Source organism: Staurois parvus, unplaced genomic scaffold (assembly GCF_062004578.1).
Source record: "Staurois parvus isolate SC_StPar_1 unplaced genomic scaffold, SC_StPar_1.0 ptg000151l, whole genome shotgun sequence".
NCBI classification, from domain to species: domain Eukaryota; kingdom Metazoa; phylum Chordata; class Amphibia; order Anura; family Ranidae; genus Staurois; species Staurois parvus.
Genome location: NW_028317947.1, coordinates 9417979 through 9442111, shown reverse-complemented (window position 1 = coordinate 9442111; position 24133 = coordinate 9417979). Strand labels below are relative to the sequence as shown.

Here is a 24133-nt window from a genome sequence, read left to right as displayed (position 1 = left end):
CTGCACTGCATTTACACTGTCCAGCACACTACCCAAAACAGGACACCAGGTTTACTTATCCCATATCAGTCACTCGAATGTGTCGAACTAGCCGGGGTTCGGTTCAGAGTGGTTCAGAAGACTACATTAAAAGTTCAGATGACGAATCTGTAGCCCATTAAAGTTAGTAAGAGGTGAATCTGTCAAATCAGTTTTCTACATTATTAAGGTTAATAGCCAAGGCATTGGCAAAAAAGTGCATGGGGGCTGGGCACTGCCCCAAGGAATGTGTACCATTGCAGTTTGTGACATTTTACTGACGTTAAGAAAACAATTATACTAATAATTTACAGTGGAAAAATGAGAGACATTGCTTTTGAAGCCCTCACAGCACAGACACCAACCCGCACAGGAAGATGGATCGTTTTCATGTGTGAGTAATATAAATTAACCCTACAGTCCTTGTTTCAGGTTTAGTAAACAAAGTCCAAACCTAAGCAGTAGCAACTCATAGTAGTTGAATCCAAAATGAAGATGATGTCTCTCAGTAGATTCCCACTCTTTAGGCCTGTGCCTGCCTATAAGTCCAGACAAGTATGGACATGTTATTCTGGTGTGTATGTACATCTACACTGTTTCTGTAGTACTCTGTCTCCCCAAGAGGGGACATGACTCTTTCGTGGTCAACACTCATGCAAAAATCAGTCTCACACCTGTCCAGAGATCCGTGGCTTACTGAATCAGGCCCCCCACCCCGCCACTCTGTACATTTTCAATTAGACGGACTATCTGTCTGTCACAATATATAGGGTCCCTGTGGGTTGTTTCTCTACGTGATCATGGAATAAATAGAGCTTTGCACTTTGAAACAAGCTTGTTGGTGTGCTGGTAACTGGAGATGAGCTCCGGTGTGTTCGGATGCACTTCCAAACCCATGTGACCAAACCCACCAGGAAGCGGTCACCTGTAATGGACGAAACATCTGCTGTGGCGGCATTCTCCTCCAGTCACATATATATAGAGGAAGTGTATACATGTGTCAGGGAATGCCTTGTCCGTTGATGATTGTCCCATTACCAGTGGCAGCTTCCTGGTGGGCTTGGCTGCTTGGGTTTGGAAGTGCATCCAAACACGCCAAAGCTCATCTCTACAGTTGACATATCCTATCTATGTTGTCCACCATGACCAGTCGTTGCAGAACCCATTTAACCACATGGTCATTTCCAGTAAAAAGTGCAAAAGGAATATAAATAATGTAAGTGTGATCATGAGACACCAGGCATCTTCAAAAGAAGAAGACTGCCATGCCAGCCTCCATAATTCCTTAGCAGAGGTTTTCCTATTAAAAAAAAAAATTCTTTTGTACCTTTTTTTTTGCCTGTTCTGCCAGCCAACTGGTCAAAATTAATTTATGGTATTAGGATGATTGAAATCTGAATCATCATTTGGAATGATAAGAAGCATTTTCATGCAATAATTTTTTTGCAATTTCATCCAATGACCTGGCCTTCAGTAATGTAATATGTCTTTGCAACGTCAAATAAAGTTGTGTAGCTCCTGTAATGAGTCTTCCATATTGATACTCCGTAATAGAGAAGAATATTTTCCGGACAGCCACTTCTAGTTTTCAAAGTCACTTGAAGGTTCACTCTGTGATTGCCGTGACAAGGCGTCTAGTGAGTCTTGCTGAGACAATGCTCCAGGTGTGCTTACTCACAGTATAAAACAGAGAGGCGGGTATCTGTACAAAGCGCGGTTTATCGTAACATAGCAGTGGTACCAACGCTTCCAGAAAACAATAGTCCTCGTAATTCCACGGAAAATGCTCAAACAAACCTCCCCTTTTAAAAACCAGCAAACAATAAAGAAATCAATATAGATAACACAAATATACTTATTGACACCTGCCTCATAAATGTTTACGGCCCCAAATTCAGTTGCTCTGTCCACCCCACTCCTGGAGAGTCCGCGCCTCTATTTTAACATCAATGTCCGCAGTGGCCGATTTCTTCTTATTAGTTCACTAAGCTGGCCCACCAATGATGTAAGCACCAGGTCTCATGTGTGCATTTTTTGTAAACGAATATACAGGCATACCTCGGTTTACGAACGCCTCGGTTAACGTACTTTTCGGTTTACGAATGAAAATCCATTGAAAATAATGGCTCGGTTTACGGTTTTTTTTTTGCAATATGAATGGATTAATTGGTTTTCAATGCATTTACGAATTTTTTTAATCATGTCCCTGTACAGTACTATGTCTTTAAAGTGCAATTTATAAAGAGTTTTGAACAGATAATTATTATTATTATACAGGATTTATATAGAGCCAACAGTTTGCTCAGAGCTTTACAATATAAAGGGAGACAATACAGCAACAATACAGTTCAATACAAGAGGGATAGGAAGGCCCTGCTCCTTGGAGCTTACAATCTAGGAGATAAAACTTTTTTTCACTTTTTTCTGACCTCCGGAATGGATTAATTGGTTTTCAATGCATTTACGAATTCATTTTTAATCATGTCCCTGTACAGTATTTATGCCTTTAAAGTGCACTTTATAAAGAGTTTTGAACAGATAAAATACTTTTTTTTTACTTTTTTCTGACCTCCGGAATGGATTGATTGGTTTTCAATGCATTCCTACGGGAAACCGCGTTTCGTTTTTTTCGCAATACGTCCCACAGAACCAGCGGTGGACTGACAACTCATGGGGCCCCCGGGCAATAGGGGATCATGGGGCCCCTGTGTCCTTGCCCAAACTCAAAAAAGCCTATGAAAAAGGTACCAGGGGCATCTCATGGGGCCCCCTACTGACCCCGGGCCCTCGGGCAGTGCCCGAGTTTTCAAATGGCCAGTCCGCCCCTGCACAGAACTAATTGCATTCGTAAACCAAGGTATGCCTGTACTGTTTCCTGAGATCTTGTGGGATTTCTTGATTTCTTAGATTAGCTACAAGAACTCCCTGAAAGGGAACGCAGCTAGGAGGCACTGGCATACTGGCCAACATCTTCACCCCAGTTATTATTATTATGCAGGATTTATATAGCACCAACAGTTTGCTCAGCGTTTTACAATATAACGGGAGACAATACAGCAACAATACAGTTCGATACAAGAGGGTTAGGAGGGCCCTGCTCCTTGGAGCTTACAATCTAAGAGGGAGGGGCTGGTGGTACAAAAGGTAATAACTGTGGGGGATGGACTGGTAGGAGGAATAGAAGATTCCATTATTAGCTGAGAGCGGGATAGGCTTCCCTGAAGAGATAGGTTTTCAGAGATTGCCTAAAAGTGAGCAGAGTAACCAATAGTCTGATAAATTGGGGTAGAGAGTTCCAGAGGAAGGGGGAAGCTCTGGAGAAGTTCATCCCAGTCCCGGAGACATTGTCATAATGTCCTGCTGAGTTAGACCAATAGTTCTGTAAAATGTCACCCTCCTTGCTGGTTGGAGAGCTCCAGCTCTGACTCAGCAGGGGGCTTGACAGACCTCTGCAAAGAGGCCACTGCTTCCCCAAAGATAGGAAGAGTCCTTCTCTCCCATATGGAAGAAATATATATTTGAAATATATTTAAAAAATATTCTTCCCAAATATATTGCCATATATTTGAAATACTACAATTTTGGCCATATTCAATATATATATACAGTTGCAAGAAAAAGTATGTGAACCCCTTGGGATTACGTGGAGTTTTGCATGAATTGGGCATAAAATGTGCTCTGAACGTCATCTAAGTCACAACAATAGAAGAACACAGTCTGCTGAACATAATACTACACAAACAGTAGATGTTGCCATGGTTTAATTGCACATAACATGTAAACATTCACAGTGCAGGGAGGAAAAAGTATGTGAACCTTTTGACTTAATAACTGGTTGACCCTCCTTTGGCAGCAATAACCTCAACCAAACGTTTCCTGTAGTTGCATATCAGACCTGCACAACGATCTGGAGTAATTTTGGACCACTCCTCTTCACAAAACTGTTTCAGTGTAGCAATATTCTTGGGATGTCTGGTGTGAATCGCTCTCTTAAGGTCATGCCACAGAATTTCAATCGGGTTGAGGTCAGGACTCTGACTGGGCCACTCCAGAAGGTGTATTCTGTGCTGTTGCAGTCATTGTTTTGTTGAATTACTTGTATGCTTTGGGTCATTGTCCTGTTGCATCACCCATCCTCTGCGGAGCTTCAGTTGGTGGACAGATGGTCGTACGTTTTCCTGCAAAATGTCTTGATAAACTCTGGAATTCATTTTCCCATCAATGACAACAATCCATCCAGGCCCTGAGGCAGCAAAACAGCTCCAAACCATGATGCTCCCTCCGCCATGTTTCACAGTGGGGATGAGGTTTTGATGTTGGTGTGCTGTGCCTTTTTTTCTCCACACATAGTGTTGTGTGTTCTTCCCAAACAACTCAATCTTGGTTTCATCTGTCCACAGTATATTTTGCCAGTAGTGCTGTGGAACATCCAGGTGCTCTTTTGCAAACTTCAAACGTGTTTTAATATTCTTTTTAGACAGCAATGGCTTCCTCCGTGGTGTCCTCTCATGTACTCCATTCTTGTTTAATGTTTTCCTTATTGTAGATGTGTCAACAAAAATGTTAGCATGTGCCAGAGATTTCTGTAGGTCTTTAGCTGACACTCTGGGATTCTTCTTTACCTCATGCAGCATTCTGCGCTGTGCTCTTGCAGTCATTTTTACAGAACGATCTTGCCTAGGGAGAGTAGCAACAATGCTAAACTTTCTCCATTTGTAGACAGTCTGTCTTACCGTGGACACGTGAACATCAAGGCTTTTGGAGATACTTTTGTAACCCTTTCCAGCTTCATGCAAGTCAACAATTCTTGATCGTAGGTCTTCTGAGAGCTCTTTTCTGCGAGGCATGGTTCACATCAGACAGTGCTTCTTGAAACCAGTAAACCCACAACAGGTGTGTGTTTTTTAAGGGCAGGACAGCTGTCAGCAACACATCCAATATTATCACACTGATTGGAGTCAAGGTTGGCTCACTCCTGGCTCCAATTAGCTCTGGGAGAAGTCATTAAGCTAGGACCTCACATACTTTTTCCTCCCTGCACTGTGAATGTTTACATGTTATGTGCAATTAAACCATGGCAACATCTAATGTTCGTGTAGTATTATGTACAGCAGACTGTGTTCTTCTATTGTTGTGACTTAGATGACGTTCAGAGCACATTTTATGCCCAATTCATGCAAAACTCCACGTAATCCCAAAGGGTTCACATACTTTTTCTTGCAACTGTATATATATATATATATATATATATATATATATATATATATATAATATATTATATACTGCATGTTGAAATGCGTTTTATTTCAAAATATATGAAAAATATTTTTAAAAATACATTTCAAGTATACTGTAGGACTTTTTTTATATGGTTTTATATATTTTTTTAAATATATTCTTCAGATTTTTTTAGCACATTAAAAAGTCTTTTTTCATATATTTTGTAATAAAAATGCATTTCAACATGCAGTAGATATTTTGAAATATACTGAATATGGCCAAAATTGTAGTATTTCAAATATATATCAATATATTTGGGAAGAAAATTTTTAAAATATATTTCAAATATATTTTTCTTCCATGTGGGCTATGGCATGCTGGCAAAGGACATATATACATTTATATATATATTTATTGAAATATATTTTGAAATATATTGAATACGGCCAAAATTGTAGTATTTCAAATATATATCAATATATTTGCGAAGAAAATTTTTAAAATATATTTCGAATATATTTTTCTTCCATGTGGGTAGAAACTGTCACTTTGCCTTGAATAGACAGTTTTATTTTTTTTTAAAGTTGTATATTCATTCCTCCAAATCTAGGTTATGTTGCAAAGGATAACGGGGGTATGCTTTGACTGGCTATCAAAGGATACCCCCCATTTATTACCTATCTACCTATCTCTATATGCCTCAGCCCTTCTCTAATAAATACATCATGATTACACTTCCACAACTATCCATGAAGCTATATATTTTCAGTGTATGCATCTCTCTTGTTCTTATGATCATGAAAAAAAAAAATCTGAGAAAAAGTTAGTTTGTGCTTACATCGTAACATTCTATATATCCAGACAGAAATCTGCACAATCTAAGTGATGATTACATGAATATAAGCAATTGGATATTTACAGGCTTCATCAGCATGTCTACTTAACTAAACAGATCATCAGATACAAGTTGAAATGGCACATGAACCAAATAGTGAAAGATAAACACCATAAAACAATGACATTTACAGACTGCACATGCTGTTACCATGAGTTTATGAGGCACAGAGAAGCATTTTTTAAGGCCTGGAGGAATGTATTCATACAACAGACCAAAAAGGAAGGCTTGACAGAAACCAGGACTCCAGGGCTGAACATAGCCCGTTGCTTCCAGAATGGACAATCAAAAGTGGAGAAATACGTTCTGTGAGGATAAATGAAGAAGAGTGCAGTATGTAAAGTATACTCCACTATGTGCCTCCATTTGCCATCTGCTATGTACCTCCATTGTATCATCCGCTACGTACCTCCATTGTGCTATCCACTATGTGCCTCCATTGTGCCATCCACTATGTGCCTCCATTGTGCCATCCGCTATGTACCTCCATTGTGCCATCCGCTATGTGCCTCCATTGTGCCATCCGCTATGTACCTCCATTGTGCCATCAGCTATGTACCTCCATTGTGCCATCCGCTATGTGCCTTCATTGTGCCATCCACTATGTGCCTCCATTGTGCCATCCACTATGTACCTCCATTGTGCCATCCACTATGTACCTCCATTGTGCCATCCGCTATGTACCTCCATTGTGCCATCCACTATGTACCTCCATTGTGCCATCCACTATGTACCTCCATTGTGCCATCCACTATGTACCTCCATTGTGCCATTTTCTGCTTTAAAGTGCACTTTTTATCTGTAATTACTTATTAAAATGGCTACATAGAGGTATCTGCACATAGCTTTAGATGCATGTTTCATCATCTTAGGACTCATTAAATCATATGCCAGTCTACGGTGCAAATTTTCAACTGACCGAAGAGTTTAGACTGATTCAAATCCAATAACCACTGTTGACACTATGGATTTTCAGGGGTGGTCTGCTTGTAGACAGCACTGATCATCATCGCATCTACACTACATGACATTTCACAATATGTCCTGAAGAAAGCTCATCCAGGTGAACATAATCCTTCTTAGGGCTAATCTAGGTGGCCTAAATCATAATGATACATTTTGAAGTGCCCTTTTCATTTTTATCATAGACTATGCAAGTTTTGAACACTTCTTGGTATGGTTGTAACATAGCCCAGTCCCACTGCCTGTACCCAATCCAACTGCCCTATATAGGAACAGGGCTAACAGACTTTGGACACTACCAGTATTGGGTAAATTGCACAGTATTTAGGGACTTTAAAGTCCTGGTGTCAACATAACCATTATGATACCAGGCCTGCTACAAAGAGGTGCATAAAATGGACACATAGGGGTTGATTTACTAAAACCAGTGCACTCAGAATCTGGTGCAGCTGTGCATGGTAGCCAATCAGCTTTTAACTTTAGCTTGCTCAATTAAACTCTGGCAATAAAACCTGGAAGCTGATTGGTTTTTGTGCAGAGTTGCACCAGATTTTGCACTCTCCAGTTTTATTAAATAACCCCCATAGGGAGCAAAGGAAGAGGGCAGGCTATCATGATGCAGGAAATGCTGCATCGGTTTCACAGCATATTATGTTTTTTTAAATGTTCTTCCCATGTTATATTGAGAGTAGGGATGAGCTGATGGTTCAGTCCAGACCTTCAGCTGATTGGCCTTTTAGACTGATGCCTGAACTTTAGCCTGTTCGATGGGAGCCTTGCATCATATTTCTACTGCTCCTATATACAGTATGACAGCTTCCCACTGTCAGTTTTCCAAGGAAGCCTCAGGTGCTTGCACTTGTGGCACAGATGTCACGGGGAATCTCCACTACTTTTAAACAAAGAGGCAGGGATAGCGGAGATTGCACTGCCTAAATATGGTCACTGGGTATATTAGGGCAATGACACTGACCATATATAGCCATGGCATTCTGCTAGTGTTACCATAAGGATCAGTCTCGTGCGCCGGGTCATCTGTTTTTTTTTTTTATTTTGGCAAATCGCAGGCATCACGGTTGGCAATGTATTTATTATGAAGGACATTTTTTGGGGATCTTTATTTTTTTTTATAAAGAACCTTGTATATTGAGAGCAGACCCTTGCTTGAGTCCCCTGTAAGCAATAGCACTGTTAAGTCCCTATTGCCAGTTTCACAGACCACCTTTATTGCCACAGCAGATCATACCACAGCCTAAGCCAGCCTTTCTCAACCTTTTAAACATGGAGGAACTTTTAAAGGCTCAAAGAACCCCTACTAATAGTTACTATATCTACAGTTCACTGTACATTAGTGCAATGGCTACTGGGAAGCATGCTCCTTACATTGGTGATCATTGAGAAGAATTCCACCATTACAGATAGATAAAAAGATTGTTGGTGTCAGTGGGAACTTATCTGAGAGACAGCAGTTGCTCATTTTTCAAGGAACATCTAGCAACCTCTGGGGGAACCCTAGGGTTTCATGGAACTCTGGTTGAAAATGGCTAGCCTAGACATTTAGATAATTAGAATTCCTACCTCTTCCCAGTAAAAATAGCTGCCATGTGTCCAATGGTGTCAGTTTCTCCTGAATCACATGTAACCAAAAGCTTCAATTTTGCATAACTGTGGCTCTGGTGTAGGCTCTATGACTACTCCTGCCTATTCTTGCTAGCATTATTATGGTGCCTTGTATGGAAAAACAAAAAATCTATGGCACCATCTTTTTATGTCCTTGTTTTTTACTTTCCTCTTAACAAGGTTTGTGATCTTTCATCAGGTATTTGGGTCTAATAATTGGTATTGTTTCAGGCAGGGTGCTTTTAACAATCTCAGCAAGTCGGTGTACAGGTAGAATATCTGCACCTGTGATATGTATGTTCAGGTAAAGTACAATTTATGGATTAACATCTGACTTAGATGTTGAATGACTCCTTGAGAAGACATTTAGAATCTGAGTCATCTCAACTTTTCAGATGTAATGTGGCTGTTCTGGACTAGAGTAAACTAGTTGGGTTTTCCGCTGGGAAGCAAAAAATGTCTCTGCAGGGTTGAAAAGCACGTTATCTGAAACTATGAAACTTTTTATCTTTTTTGTTTGAGGAACTGGATATTTTGAAAAACCTCTTTGCTTTTTAAAGCAGAGATATCAATGGCTAAATTGAGATTCATGCAATCCTCATCTCAGGGAGTTATAGTATAACCCGAAAAGTAGTGTGGTAGGCTAGCATTTAACTCATAGCATTTAACTCACAGGGTCATCTCCTTGGCTTATGGTGGAGGAAAAAAGATGGGTGCTGGTCACTTTAGTCTTTTCCACAAATGTATCGCTAAATAAACTTCTGTGAGAGATTAGGGTACAAGATATCCCAAAATATAAGATAGGTTTTCGAGCACTATTTGATGTTGTTGGCACTTAAAAAGCAGTAAAGTAATTTCCAATGGTTCTGTGATAGCAGTCATTGTTCCTTTCTTAAATTTTAATGGAGCTTTCTCTTTTGCTAGACAATTTTAGGCCCTACAAATTATGGGAGTAGCCACAGGTACTTTGAAATTTGAGCAGGGAATTCATCTTGCAATGTCCAGCAGCAGTTTCTACTAAGTTCTACCTAGACACTCTTCAGCACTGAAGAATCCTCCCAAGATGCTTCACCCAGGCAGCCATCTTCCTTCCCAGACCCCACTGAATATAATCTCCAGCAGGGTAGCTGTGATTTCACTAAGCCTTAAGCACAGGTTCCCAGCTGGGTCAAGGCCCAGATAAGAAAGAGCACCCTAAAATGGATTTATCATCTTCTCTCAGCTCACACCACTGAACAAAACTAAAAGGGATTGGCTGGGCTGGACACATATTCATAACTCAGATATTTTTCCTTCTAACACTAACTACTGGAGATATCCCAACAGTAGTAGGCAGCCCTGGGCTTAGGAAAATCCTACAGAACACAGATGATGTAAACAAAGCTTAAAATGGCTACAGCCTTGCTACCCAAGCAAACACAGAACTTAGCTAGGGACAGTCTAGCTTGAAGCAGGGTCCTTACAGTTGGCTTGTCAAGTTATAGTCCTTGCAGCTGTGCGCTATTTGGTTCATGCCTCTGAGCATATCAGATAAACACATTCTTGCCCTTGTTTTGGTGTGCTAAATACTTTTATTAGCTGTACACAGAATTCAATATTTGTACATCTATAATACCTTAGGATACTTCTGCTTGTATTTCCTGTTGGGTGTATAGGTCATAATGCCTCAAAGACAGTAAGATTCATCAGGTGGTTTGCAGGTATCATCAGGATGGTTTCCAGTACATTTGGGCTTTGCACGGTTCTACTCCCTGCTAGCCATAACATGTCTTTATTATATAGGATTCTCAAAGGTAAACTCAGAGAAACATTGTGCAAAAATACATGGCTCTAGGTAACTTGTTACGCCCAACAGAACCATAAACCCTTTTTATAATAACTCCAAGAAACTGTACAGAGGCCTTGGCTCCAGCTCCAGGTTGTAGCCCAACCCTAACATCCAACAATCCAAAGTGGGCACCTTGCAATCAACTCCTGAGATGGGATGCCAGTACTCAAACCTGGAGCTTGAGATAATACCTATGTAAAGCATTCACTTTACAAATATTCTTTGATATTAGTTATTTCATTTTTTGTTTCAGGTAATTTGGTATCTACTGTATTGATCATCTATACTGTAAGAGCTGCAGGTCTTCACAAACTTCTCAAGACTTTGGAACTGAGGATAAATAAGATTCTAATAAAAGTTCTGTTGTGTTTCATCATTACTTCCAATCCTGTACATCCTTTAGGATTTACTATAGCTTGCAAATGCCATATAACATTCAAGTAGGCAGTGAATTAACACTTGCAATTGTTGCAATCTGTGTTCACATGTCAAACTTAACTTCAGCAGTTTTTCTGATAGTTAAATCTGCATACCAGGTATTACTAAGCTGCTAGTTCTTTGTGTAAACTTGTACTGTTTTCAAAGTATCAGCATACATACAATTTATGTTGATTTTTTTTATACGTTTCCCTATGGCAGGGGTCTCCAAACTTGCAGCTTGCAAGCCAGATGTGGGCCTTTCTTTGCCTTTAACTGGCCCTTGGGGCACTTTTCCTTCCACTGATATGAGGCGCTATTCTTTCCACTGAAACCAAAGACAGAGCACTATTCCTCCCACTGACACCAACAATGGCACACCATTACTCCCACTAATATCAATGAAGTAATTTTTTTACTCCCACTTAACACCAAGCCTATGGCATTGTCTACTCCCACTGGCCACAGTCCAGCCCCCCTAAAGTCTGAAGGGCAGTAAACTGGCCCTTTGTTTCCAAAGTTTGGAGACCCCTGCCCTATGGTAATCTTGCCTTTACAACACCTTGCATTAATCGTTCTTCCTCCACAATTATGAAAAGTTGCCTCACAAGGTAGACATTCTTTTTATATGTGAATGTTTTTACATTCTTGCTGGTCTATAAGTCTTTTACTTTTTGTATGTGTGTCAGACGCATTATTTGTATCCCTATAAATTTCCTTTCTAGAAAAAAAATATGGTCTTCTTGGGTTATTTGCCATTGTGTTGTCCTTTTCTTTTAGATTTCACCAATGTTGAGACCATGGTCTGTTATTATGTTCTGACGCCAGTCTCTGGTCTACTCTAAAGACTGCTTGTAGCACCTCATTACATGCTTTCCATGGTCCCTGGAGTGTGTGTGATCAAATAGAGTAAGGGAAGACACTGGAGGTGTTTGAGAATAACTTTACAGAAGTCTTCACAACAGACGAGCAGAATAAAACCATGAAAGATAGTATGTCCACTGCACGCTTTACAGTTCCTATCCTCTTGTAATTACAGGGTTCTGACGTAATATTATGAATGGCACTTTTAAATTTACAAGCTATATTCTTCTCCAGCTCAGGTTTATGAAGCAAGCATCATGATGGTGCTATAGTAGCTGGTGTAACATGACCATCACATGCTTCTTCCATAAATCTTCTCTTTGAGAAATAGAGGGATGCTTGTAAAAAGTAATATTATGAACACACAAGGGAGAACATTACTAGAAGGCTACAGAGGCACACAAACTGCAAATCAAAAACCAAGGGGCCTGTAAAAAAAAAAATATGCATAGCTATTCATCCTGCAAATCTGCTTGTACATTCTTTTTGTGCGAATTGGGCAAAGATGGATGTTCTTTAGGTTATTTTCTTTTTAGAATAAATGTCTTTTTTTTATTGCAGGCAGTAGTAAAATACTGTATTATAGTCACTAGATGGAGCTTAGGAGCACAAACAATGTAACAATTCTTGAGAATGCTAGTGGGCATTGACATATACTCTACATTTATCCATTGGTTACATATCAGCTAATTCCCTTAAAGTGGTTCTAAAAGCAAAGCACTTTTTACCTTAATGCATTCCCTGCCTTAAGGTAAAAAAATGTCCTAGTAGTAGTATCACTCCACCCCTCCCCAAAATACTTACCTGAATCCTGTATTGATCCAGCACTGTGCTTGTCTGCTCTCTCCTCTTTCTGACAAGCAGCAGAAAGAATCATTGGCTCCTGCTGCCGTCAATCAAATTCAGTAAGTAGAGAGTGTGGGGCAGGGCTGAGCCACGCTGAGTGTGTAAATAGACGCACACAGCGCACCTGGGGAATGAGCCCTCGGGTGTACCACCATAGTAAGTGGCTTCCTATGGTGGCACCCCAAGAAAAGGAGGAACCCAGAGCTGCACCCCAGAAGAGGAAGATCAGGGCTGCTCTGTGCAATACCATTGCATAGAGCAGGTAAGTATAACATGATTGTTATTTTACAAAATAAAATTAATACTTTTAAGCTTTCTCTAGAATTGTTACATTCTATCTCTTGTTACAAAGATTTCCTATGCTTCACAGCTTCATCTGGTGGCCATAATGCAGTATTTATTACTGCCCATAATAAAAGAACATTCAGAAGAGGAAATAGAAAATAGAAATAGAAAATAGAAAGCTCTGTTTTTACCCAATTGAACAGAACGAATGTACAAGCAGGTTCTCTGGACGAAAGGCTGTGCATTTTTTTTTTAATAAATAGATCTGCTAGTCTAAAACCTAAATAGCCGCAGTTCAGGAAATATAAAACTGGGGACAATTACGGTATATGTAAACTCATTCAATAATGTCTCCTATAAGCTTGTTGTTAATACAGTTTTTTTCATTTCAATCCATTTAAATCTGCAACATTTATTAAAATATCAGGTGATCCTGCCATGAAGCAGGTGACAACACCTTGCCCCTGTCTCCAAATTGTTCTCCTGCGTTGTCACCTTGTCACAATTTCTCCCAAATGAAGACTATAAGTGGCCCTGCCAATGCACATGGCCCACTGTTGTCACCATCAGAAAATCTACCCTGGAAAAAAAAATGGAAAATCTCTATCCCTATAAACATTATACAGAATGACCATGCAAAAATAGTAAATTACAATAGCAGATGTTACTAGTAAAACCTATAATTGCATCTTCCACTGAGATGAGATCTATCTTTATTACTATATGAAGGGATCGTAAACCAATTAGAAGATGTAATTGTTCCTGGAAACAATATGGTGCACGATACAGGCATAAAGCATTCATTTCAGGAGGCAGTCCATGTATAAACTCTTCCTGAGTCAAAAATGCAGTACAATTATACTATATTATGCTATGAACTACGTAGGTTGTATTCACAAATATCTTTGATCGGCATATTTCTCTCCTTTACTATTGATCTGTAGTCTTGAAACTGACTTTCAAAGGGTGCACACTTGACAATGACAAAGCATTGTTTTATTGAAGTATAGGTAAATGTTATTTTTTTCTGCCAATGAACTGTTGGTTACATTGCAATATTTATATTTCTTTCATCCCCCTTTAATAAATCTTTTCCGTATGGCTCCAATCCGCAACATAAAGGCCCATCCCCTGTCCTGACACCAGCCCTATAACAGGAGCATGGTTGCCATTCCCGCTTCCCAAAATCAAGTGAGCGTGACAACACACACCTGGTGCTTACTTGTTCACGTAATAGAAGATCCTCTGCTGCTGAAACTGTGAGAGGTGGGACAGCAGGAGTGCCTATCTAAAATTTCACTCCCTCATGGTCACTGGGATATGTAGTCTATGCTGGAAGGCCAGATGATGAATTTTTTATTTTTTTTTTATATTCCAATGGTTTTTATTAATTTTTACACAATATAAAACAGAGGCAATAAAACTCACCCACACAGGGGCTATCAATTGCACAGAAAAAAAAAGCAAAATAAAAGGAAAACAGTGCTCTAACACCAACAGGGCAAAAGGTACGCCCACGCAGGGGCTATCAATGGCACATAAGGTACAAAACATTAATGCAACTGACTCTAACAACTAAAGGCAGCTGTCCAGTCACACCAAAAACAGAGAGAGAAAGAAAGGGGAAAAAAAAAAAGGGGCAAAAAGCAGGGGTCCAAGAGCGCCAGTATCGAACGCTATTACATCCCCAGGCTAGCCGGGGGGAGTGTGGGAAAGGCATATTGCAACCACAGCTCCCATATTTTCAAAAATTTACGGTGGGAGTCGTTGCGGATACTCGACATCTGCTCGTTGAGCATCATAGTAGTCATACGATCCCGCACCCCCTGAAGAGGGACAAACGGACTCTTCCAGACCTGGGCAATTGTTCTCAGATGATGGATTTTGAACACGCACCCATGGATTGATATTTGAAAATGGATTACTTATTAAATTATTAAGCAATTCCATTGTAGGTATAATTTTATGCTAAAATCAATTTTGTTTTAAAATAAGGGTTTAGGTCTACTTTAAATGTCAGCTTTGAAAGTTTCTAAGAAGGCTGAGGCAGCATGTCATGGTCAAAGGTTAGGCTTGGAGACCAGTAGCTATAGCAGTTGAGAGGTTCTCACAGGTCAGCTAGACAAGCAGGTCGCCCTAGTGGATGATGTGGGCTCACTCGTGCTGCGGGGTCTAAGCATTACCCAGTGTTCACCAGAGCTCCTGATGGTGGAAATGGGTTTTGCTTCATGATAGTACCAGGTTGCAGCCCTCAGGATCATTCCACCTGGAGGTGAGCAAGCTGGAGTCCAATAGCAGATATAGCAGGTGGGGATCAAGCAGAACAGTAGTCAGTAAAAAAGCCAAAGGTCGCTAACAAGTGGTTGCAGGTTGGGATCAAGTGGAAGCATAGTCGAGGAACAAGCCAAAGGTCGGTAACGAGGAGCAGTGGTGATAAGAACAGGTATGCAAAAGGAGCAAGATATCATCCGGGGAGAGCACAATAATCTGTCAAACAGGAAGAGCAAAGGCATAGCTTAAATTGCATGGGAGGAGCAAGGAGTTCAAGGTTCACCAGCAACAAGGTACAAGGCAGGATTATCCAGGGGGTTCGGACAGAATGCTGTCCAGCATCTCAGGTGGCCCAACTAGAAACACCTCTGGCTGCCAGATGCAGCAGAGATTGTGTGTCCAGATCAGGGGCAGACTGACCATTTGGAAACTCGGGCATTGCCCGAGGGCCTGGGGTCAGTAGGGGCCACATGAGATGCCCCTGGTACTTTTTTCATAGGCTTTTTTGAGTTTGGGCAAGGACACAGGGGCCCCATGATGCCCTATTGCCCGGGGGCCCCATGAGTTGTCAGTCCGCCCCTGGTCCAGATCCCAGTCCTGACACAGCATGACCTGTTATACACAATATGATCAAATGTAGTGGGATATTTGCAAATTATCAGAGATTTAAAGCAACCTATATCCAGAAACTTCAGGTGGCTGTCATTGCTGATTTTAATTGACGGCCATCATGGCAATCCAAAGGGCTCAGTATTAGATAAATCTTTGATCCAAAATGCATATGCACATCGTAATTATGATTTTACTTTCTATATAATTGTTACAGGTTAGTAGCCCAAAACTGGGAATGAGTACAGATTTGGTCTGAACTTGGATTCAGACCGAAACTCAGAAGGAAGCCGTCTCTCCCGCCCATTGCCATCCAATCAATTTTAGCCAGGGCATTTCAGTGCCCAACAGCGGTACGTAGACAAAGAGATGGGGATGCTAGTGATATCATTGACCTATGATGGCCACATGGTCATATTATTTCAATGTCACTGAGCTATGAATGTCCCGGCCTCAGTTGAGTGGGCAGCAATGGGTGGGAGTAACAACTTTCTTCCCAGTTCGGTCAGAACCCAAGTTTGAACCAAACCTGTGCTTACCCCTACTTGGAATATAAACGAAAACAGGGAGAAAACAAAGCAACAAAAAAAGGTTGGCAATGACAACACCCATACTGTTATAAGTACAGATTTCCTATACATTTTGGTTTGTGGTAGAGGAATTATAAAAAACATGGTTAAAAGTGGAACTTCCATGAATGCTCAAAGGCTCGAAAGTTAGGTGCCAGCTATATTTGTCTAGCCTGGTACATGTACTGCAATATTCTTAAAACTTTTTTTTTTAGAAAATGAATTTAATCAATAATATAATAAAAATATGACCAAAATACATAAACTGATTTTCAGCCTTATATTACGTCGTGTCTACACAAGACAAAAAATAATACATTTGCCTGCTCTACAGTATGTAAGCATGCTTTAAGTGTTTTAATTTGAGCTGTCAGGCACACATCACTCACACTTTCCTTCCAAGCTCAGCTTACTGCCATGGTAAATTGCACTAAGAAAATTGAGCATTAAATGAGGGTAATTAACTTTGCTCTTTAACACATTATTTTTCCTAACACCACAGACCACTCGTCACTCCATGCTATAAGTATATATGCAGATGTGGAACAAAGTTAATGATCTGGCACCAAGAAAAATAATCCAGACTTAACCCCTTAAGATGCAAAGCTGTGCTATGTTGTTCATGCGTTTTAAGCCTGCACAACACATAAAAAGTATTTCTATACATCGAGAGACAGGGAGTCTGGTGCTACAACAGTTAAGAATTCGATTTGTGGTATAGTTATATCCTTGAGGCATTTCCTGCCTTTGAAGTGGGAAAGACACAATTGCAAGTTCCTCAAAACACAATGCTAGAATCAGATTGCATTAAGGAAATTTAATTAGAAATAGCTGCCCGAGCTGTGTTTTTTTTTTCCTTTGGGGGGAGGGGGAATTAATTCTCACCTGCTGTCTGGAAAGTCCCCTGTATGGCTTCTATCTCCCCGATCTCAGTGCAGACCCCCTGCCCATGCATAAGGGTCTGCAAGGGCTTTTCGGCACCTTTGGTGGGATAGCAGCGCAGCCCCGAGCCACATCGGGCAGTGTAGACCCCACATGGCATCCCTTTCTGGAGGGCACAGGTGGCACAGCACCCACAACCGGGTTCTCTCACCAGTTCCAGGCACCCAGTAGGGTCCAGACAACGAATGAGCTTCTCCTGTGAGCAAGGAGGGCACTGTATGGCATCATCTGCAACTCCAAGAGATGCCAGGGAGATGAGGATTAAGGCAAAGTGGCAGTGCCCAAGCATTGTGTGTGGCTGGCCAGTAAGGTTGGAGGTGAATTAGAGGGTGGGCAGATCTGGCAGATTGGTACAGCAGTCACTCAGCAGTCAGCACACAGGAACATGAAATGATCCAGCCTTGACTGTGCTGCTCTCCATAGCAAGAATGAGGGGGACTGAGAATTTACTGCACTGAGCAGATAGATGTGGACTTTATACTGGCTGCAAGCCACTCCTATCTCTAGTCCCATTGCCAGAAGAAAGGGGGAGAGTGTGGGGATGGTGAACGAGACATGCAGAACTTACGGAGCAGTGCAATTGAAGAAACAGAGCAATAGATTAGAAAGAAGGTGAATAAATGCTATAAAAAATAATGACTATAACAATATATAAAATGCAGAAACCCATACCAAGCAACCAGATTGCACCTTTCTCCAGTTTAAAGGAGGTAAAATAATTTGACGTGGTTGGTGTAGGTAAAAGTGTCCATAGACATTAGATCACCATCTGCCAGACTGGCTTTTCTTTTAAAAAAAGGTGAATATGAGTAGCTGGACTTGGATTATTTTGTCCATCAAACAGGCAGCATTAGCTGGACTTGGTGACTGAATCTCAGCAGCTCTACCACAAGGAGGACCTCCTAAAAAAGGGGAAAAGGCCTCCACTAGAAAAATTCATATGACACCAAAAAAAAGAACACCAGCTGGGCATCTTGGGAGTCTGTAAACGTTATTGCCGATAAAAATGGTTTTCCCAAACACACAATAATTGCAACTATTAATGATAAATGATAAAGAGCTCTTTCCAGGTGTTTATACAGTCAGAGTCCCATAGGAAGTTTTTGCCATTTTTTATTCAGGCCCTGATGAAAAGGAAATTGTTTGGCCCCTGAAATGCGTTAGCTGTATTTTATGTTCCTATTGTCTCAATGATATTGGCAATAATGGGCTTATTAGATGACTAGCTGGCAATTTTTTGTCAATCTCAATCTACCCTTTTTTTATGAGGATTCAGCATTGGTGGGGCAACAAAAAACAAGTGAAAGAAACAATAGGGCAGAAAAAAAAACATTGCCCAATTGCAGTCTTTTTCCCCAGCAGCAGGACGGTCTGCAAGCTGCTTTCCCTCCTTCCTCCATTGCCCCTCAATAGGCCCAGTATTACGGATACTATACTCCTCCAAAGGACAGAAGCTGGCACAGGAGACATTGTGAGACAGTCTGATCATCTATGGTCAGCATTACTGCCCTTTGCATGCAGTCCTTCTGTTATTTTAATAAATTTGAAGTTTCTGTAGCACCGTGATCTTTATCATTGAGCTACTTTTAGGACATCTTGAAGAGGATTTCCATTTTTCCAAAGTGGCCTCCCACAGCAAATCAGAAGAAGTGGTTTGCTCGGAACCCCTTAGGCACCTGTTTGAACTGAGCAGCCAAGAAACTCTAGGGCTACTGTGGCTCAGCACATCTGATCAGCCTCCTTAGGAAATCTAGTGCTTGTCAGTGGAGTTGGTCAGACAATGCCTGCCAAGGTCAGGTGAGAAGTGAGGAGAGAGCCGGGTCCTTTTGTTAACTTTACATGTTTATTAAAGTGTGTGTAAATCCGTAATTTTTTTTGTTAGATTTTGGATAGCATAGGGAATGTTTACAGGTTTATGGGTTTTTTCCTAATTGTGAAGTTACTGACCCAGAACCACAGAAGAAATATAACTGCTTGCCGTCCGCCCTATAGCAGAAATACTGCTACAGGGCAGCACGGGTGCGCAAAATCACGTATATATATGTGATTTTGCAGTTCTGGGTAGGGGGTATGCACAAGACGTGCGCGCACCCTACCCGTGCCGTCATTCGCAGCCTCAGCTGTCAATCATCGGGTCCCAACTGTTGATTACTTGCTGGCACCCGGTGATCGCTGACGGGGGGAGAGAATGTTATGTAAACAATACAGTTCTCTCCCCTGTCAGCTCCAGAACACTGCTTAGCAGAGCCACACAAAGCAGTGTGCTTACAGTGTAAAGCCAACCCAGCCCACATAGTAAAACAGCACACCGTTAACCCTTTGATCACCCCACATGTTAACCCCTTCCTGCCCAGTGCCATTAGTACTGTGTCAGTGTTTTTTATTAGCATGGCTGAGCCACACTTTTACCATCTCCCAACCACTCCCCATTATGCTGCAAAGGCACTGCCATCGTAGTAGGGCAGCGGGCGGGTTTTACACAACACCGCACCACTATTGCCATGCTACAGTGGCAGTGCCACAGTACAGAAGAGGCTGTATCTGTCTGTGCCTCATAAAATAGAAATTGTGAGCTTACCTGTGTACTGGGTTCCCATTGCTGCCTGTGCCCTCGGCCACCTCTCTGTTGAACCACCTCCCGCCACTGGGCTACAACCTTTCCTTCCACCCTGTGCAGCAGAGGAAGGGATAATCACTCCGCCAGTGAAAGGCTTTGAGCAGCTGCAGCCACTGATCAGCACTGCAAAATGCAGCGCAGCTTTAGCCACCCACGCCTGAAATTAAAAAAAAGAGTTCCTCTCTGCTCCTCACCTCCTGGGCCCCTCTGCTGAACTGATGGGGCCCAGGGAAAATATAATTATTGTTACAGCAGGGCTGACTTTACTGCTCTATTGGCGGCTCTGGCCGTGGCTGCACCCTAGGCGGCTGCTTAGCTTGCCTAGTGGTAGCGCCAGCCCTGATTGAAGTGTCCTGTGAGTTAAAAGCCTCCTTCTGAAAATGTGTGTTACATGTATTTAATGGCGCTTAGCAGAGTTGTTGTATATATCAGCCTTCCTTAGCGAAGAATAGCTCACAGTTTTAATACAGAGATTGCAATGTCCCATTTTTGCAACATTGGTTTTTGGAAACCTTTTCTTCTGAACCTGACAGAATATTTACCTTTAACCCTCCTTATCTACCCTCTTACAGGTTTGTCTTGTATTTTATCAGAGCACCACTAAACTTTATCTTATTATAAAATGAGCAATTAACATCTTAAGTCGGCCATAGGTGGAGCGATAGTTGAGCCATCGAGTCTCCCACACCAAGAAAGTACTGTAATTACTGCTAGCGGCTAGCAATAATCGCATGTAAAAAAAAAGGACAATTCTTCTGTCAGTTATGGCTGCAATCTTTCTTGGTCTACCTGACCTTGGCTTGGTATCAAGAGATCCCCAAACTTTCCACTTCTTAATAAATGATTTAACAGTACTGATTGGCATATTCAAGGCTTTGGACATCTTTTTATGTCCTTTTCCATCTTTATAAAGTTCCGTTACCTTGTTACTCAGGACTTTTGACAGTTCTTTTCTGATCCCCATGGCTCAGTATCTAGCCTAGTCAGTGCTTCCATGTAAGAGCTAACAAACTCATTGACTATTTATACACTGACACTAATTGCAATTTAAAAAGCAACAGATGTGGGACATTAACCTCTAAATGGCATTGTGTGTCACCTTGTGTGTCTGTACCAAGGCCAAATATTCCAGGGTATGTAAACTTTTGATCCGGGCCATTTGTGTGATTTCTGTTATCATTATGATTTAAAAAGGAGCGAAACAACTATTTGATAATAAATGGCTTCATATGATCATCATCCTTCAATAAAAGAGCATTTTTTGGCATGATCAGTCATATTTTAAATATCAATGCCAAAATTTCACAATTTCTGCCAGGGTATGCAAACTTTTGAGCACAACTGTATATCCCATTGCTCATGGGAGTGTAGCAAGGCAAGTCTTATGAATGGTGGAGGAGGCAGAAGGGGAAGGGCAAGTTGTGCAACGTTCCTGATTTGGATCTGCTGCTTTAATCCTTCACAGAGCCAGGGCAATATCCAGCAGGACATAGCAGAAAGGATTTAGCGCTGATGGAGTCACCTGCAAAGGATGGAATACACACCTTTACACATACTGTATGTAATAATCATAATATGTATATAGTTTTGTATTCCAAAAAATGTTTTTTTACTAAAATTCAACTTTAATGTAATCCAGCGGGAGAAGCCAAAGTTATATATGTAGTGCTTCAGTGGAAAACTGGAAGCTAGATGGGGGTACTGGGAGAGGCAAAATGTCATCTTTTTTTCTACCAAAACAAAACATTCTAGAGATATCCTTTGATCTATCCCTGATTGATTAGTATGTCTGGGAGAAGATTGCTTTAGCAGGGGGTTACTGCACTGGTATTGTGTTCTTGCCTTCCTTGGTGTTTTAGTCCCTTGTCTTTCCTGAGGAGGACCTGCCAACTTTTTCCAGATAGGGAGGAGATAGGACAGGGGTTGACTGTAGCAAATAGAGAGAGATGAAACTGTAAGTCACGTACATGTTTTCCCCTTGGGGAACAATTGGGTAGCCTTTGGGGCAGAAATCCAATCAGGACAATCACCTCGGCACAGCATCACAAGCACCACAGCACCCCTCCATTGGTACCCAACAAATAGGAACCATTGTATAAGACTATTTGATGAACTTTGCCATATTTATTAACATAATTCATGCATTAGACTGCAATTTGTAAATCCCAAGTTGCCATTTGATCTGTAAACTAAATACTAGAGATGAGCGAATCGAAGTATCCGAAGTGGAATTCGAGTCGAATATCGGAAAAATTTCGATTCGTGCCGAATCCGAAAAACAGCCTAATTCGGACGCGCGAATCGAAATTTTTCCGAAAATGGCGGCTGACATGTGCGGCGACGGAGCGGGGATGTCGGGGAAGGCGCGCAGACAAGGCGCGCTGCCCCATAATGCATTCCTCAACGACATGTGATCGCATCAGCCAATCAGCAGCCAGCCAGCCAGCACTGTGTAATGGTCGAGGTATATATAGCGGCCATTTTGGAAATCTTCATTTGCCTGCAGTCATTGAACAGAGGCAGACCGCTCTGTACTAGGGACAGGGACAGAGTTAGGGCCACAGAAACGAGAATTGGGGACAGAGAGAAGTTACTTAGGGACAGAGAACCATTACTCAGGGACACAGACTTGTTAATGAGGGCCACAGAATCGTTATTTAGGGACAAAGAAACGCTAGTTAGGGCCACAGAATTCATACTCAGGGACAGACAGAATTGTTACTCAGTGCCAGAGAATTGTTACTTAGGGCCACAGAAACGTTATTAGGGCCACAGAATTTTTACTCAGGGACAGACAGAATTGTTACTGAGTGCCAGAGAATTGTTACTCAGGGACAGACAGAATTGTTACTGAGTGCCAGAGAATTCTTACTCAGGGCCACAGAATTCATTCTCAGGGACAGACAGAATTGTTACTCAGGGACAGACAGAATTGTTACTGAGTGCCAGAGAATTGTTACTCAGGGACAGACAGAATTGTTACTGAGTGCCAGAGAATTGTTACTCAGGGACAGACAGAATTGTTACTGAGTGCCAGAGAATTGTTACTCAGGGACAGACAGAATTGTTACTGAGTGCCAGAGAATTGTTACTCTCACAGACACAAAATTGTTACTTGCACAGACACAGAATTGTTACTTGCACAGACACACAATTGTTACTCAGGGCCACAGAATTCATACTCAGGGACAGACAGAATTGTTACTGAGTGCCAGAGAATTCTTACTCAGGGCCACAGAATTCATACTCAGGGACAGACAGAATTGTTACTCAGGGACAGACAGAATTGTTACTGAGTGCCAGAGAATTGTTACTCAGGGACAGACAGAATTGTTACTGAGTGCCAGAGAATTCTTACTCAGGGACAGACAGAATTGTTACTGAGTGCCAGAGAATTGTTACTCTCACAGACACAAAATTGTTACTTGCACAGACACAGAATTGTTACTCGCACAGAGACAGAATTGTTACTCAGGGCCACAGAATTCATACTCAGGGACAGACAGAATTGTTACTGAGTGCCAGAGAATTGTTACTCAGGGACAGACAGAATTGTTACTGAGTGCCAGAGAATTGTTACTCTCACAGACACAAAATTGTTACTTGCACAGACACAGAATTGTTACTTGCACAGACACACAATTGTTACTCAGGGCCACAGAATTCATACTCAGGGACAGACAGAATTGTTACTGAGTGCCAGAGAATTCTTACTCAGGGCCACAGAATTCATACTCAGGGACAGACAGAATTGTTACTCAGGGACAGACAGAATTGTTACTGAGTGCCAGAGAATTGTTACTCAGGGACAGACAGAATTGTTACTGAGTGCCAGAGAATTGTTACTCTCACAGACACAAAATTGTTACTTGCACAGACACAGAATTGTTACTTGCACAGACACACAATTGTTACTCAGGGCCACAGAATTCATACTCAGGGACAGACAGAATTGTTACTGAGTGCCAGAGAATTGTTACTCAGGGACAGACAGAATTGTTACTGAGTGCCAGAGAATTCTTACTCAGGGCCACAGAATTCATTCTCAGGGACAGACAGAATTGTTACTCAGGGACAGACAGAATTGTTACTGAGTGCCAGAGAATTGTTACTCAGGGACAGACAGAATTGTTACTGAGTGCCAGAGAATTGTTACTCAGGGACAGACA

At 41.4% G+C, this 24133-nt stretch overlaps 1 protein-coding gene across 2 annotated transcripts in view; it reads right to left on the bottom strand.

The window, feature by feature from the left end:
* Positions 1-17785, bottom strand: part of IGFBP4 (insulin like growth factor binding protein 4) — a 92815-nt gene extending 75030 nt beyond the window's left edge. For both annotated transcript variants that reach the window (XM_089674398.1, XM_089674399.1), the window contains exon 1: positions 17291-17785. In XM_089674398.1, the coding sequence (XP_089530524.1) occupies positions 17291-17636 (346 nt within the window). In that variant the 5' untranslated portion in view covers positions 17637-17785. The remainder of the gene's footprint in view (positions 1-17290) is intronic.
* Positions 17786-24133: the final 6348 nt, after the last annotated feature.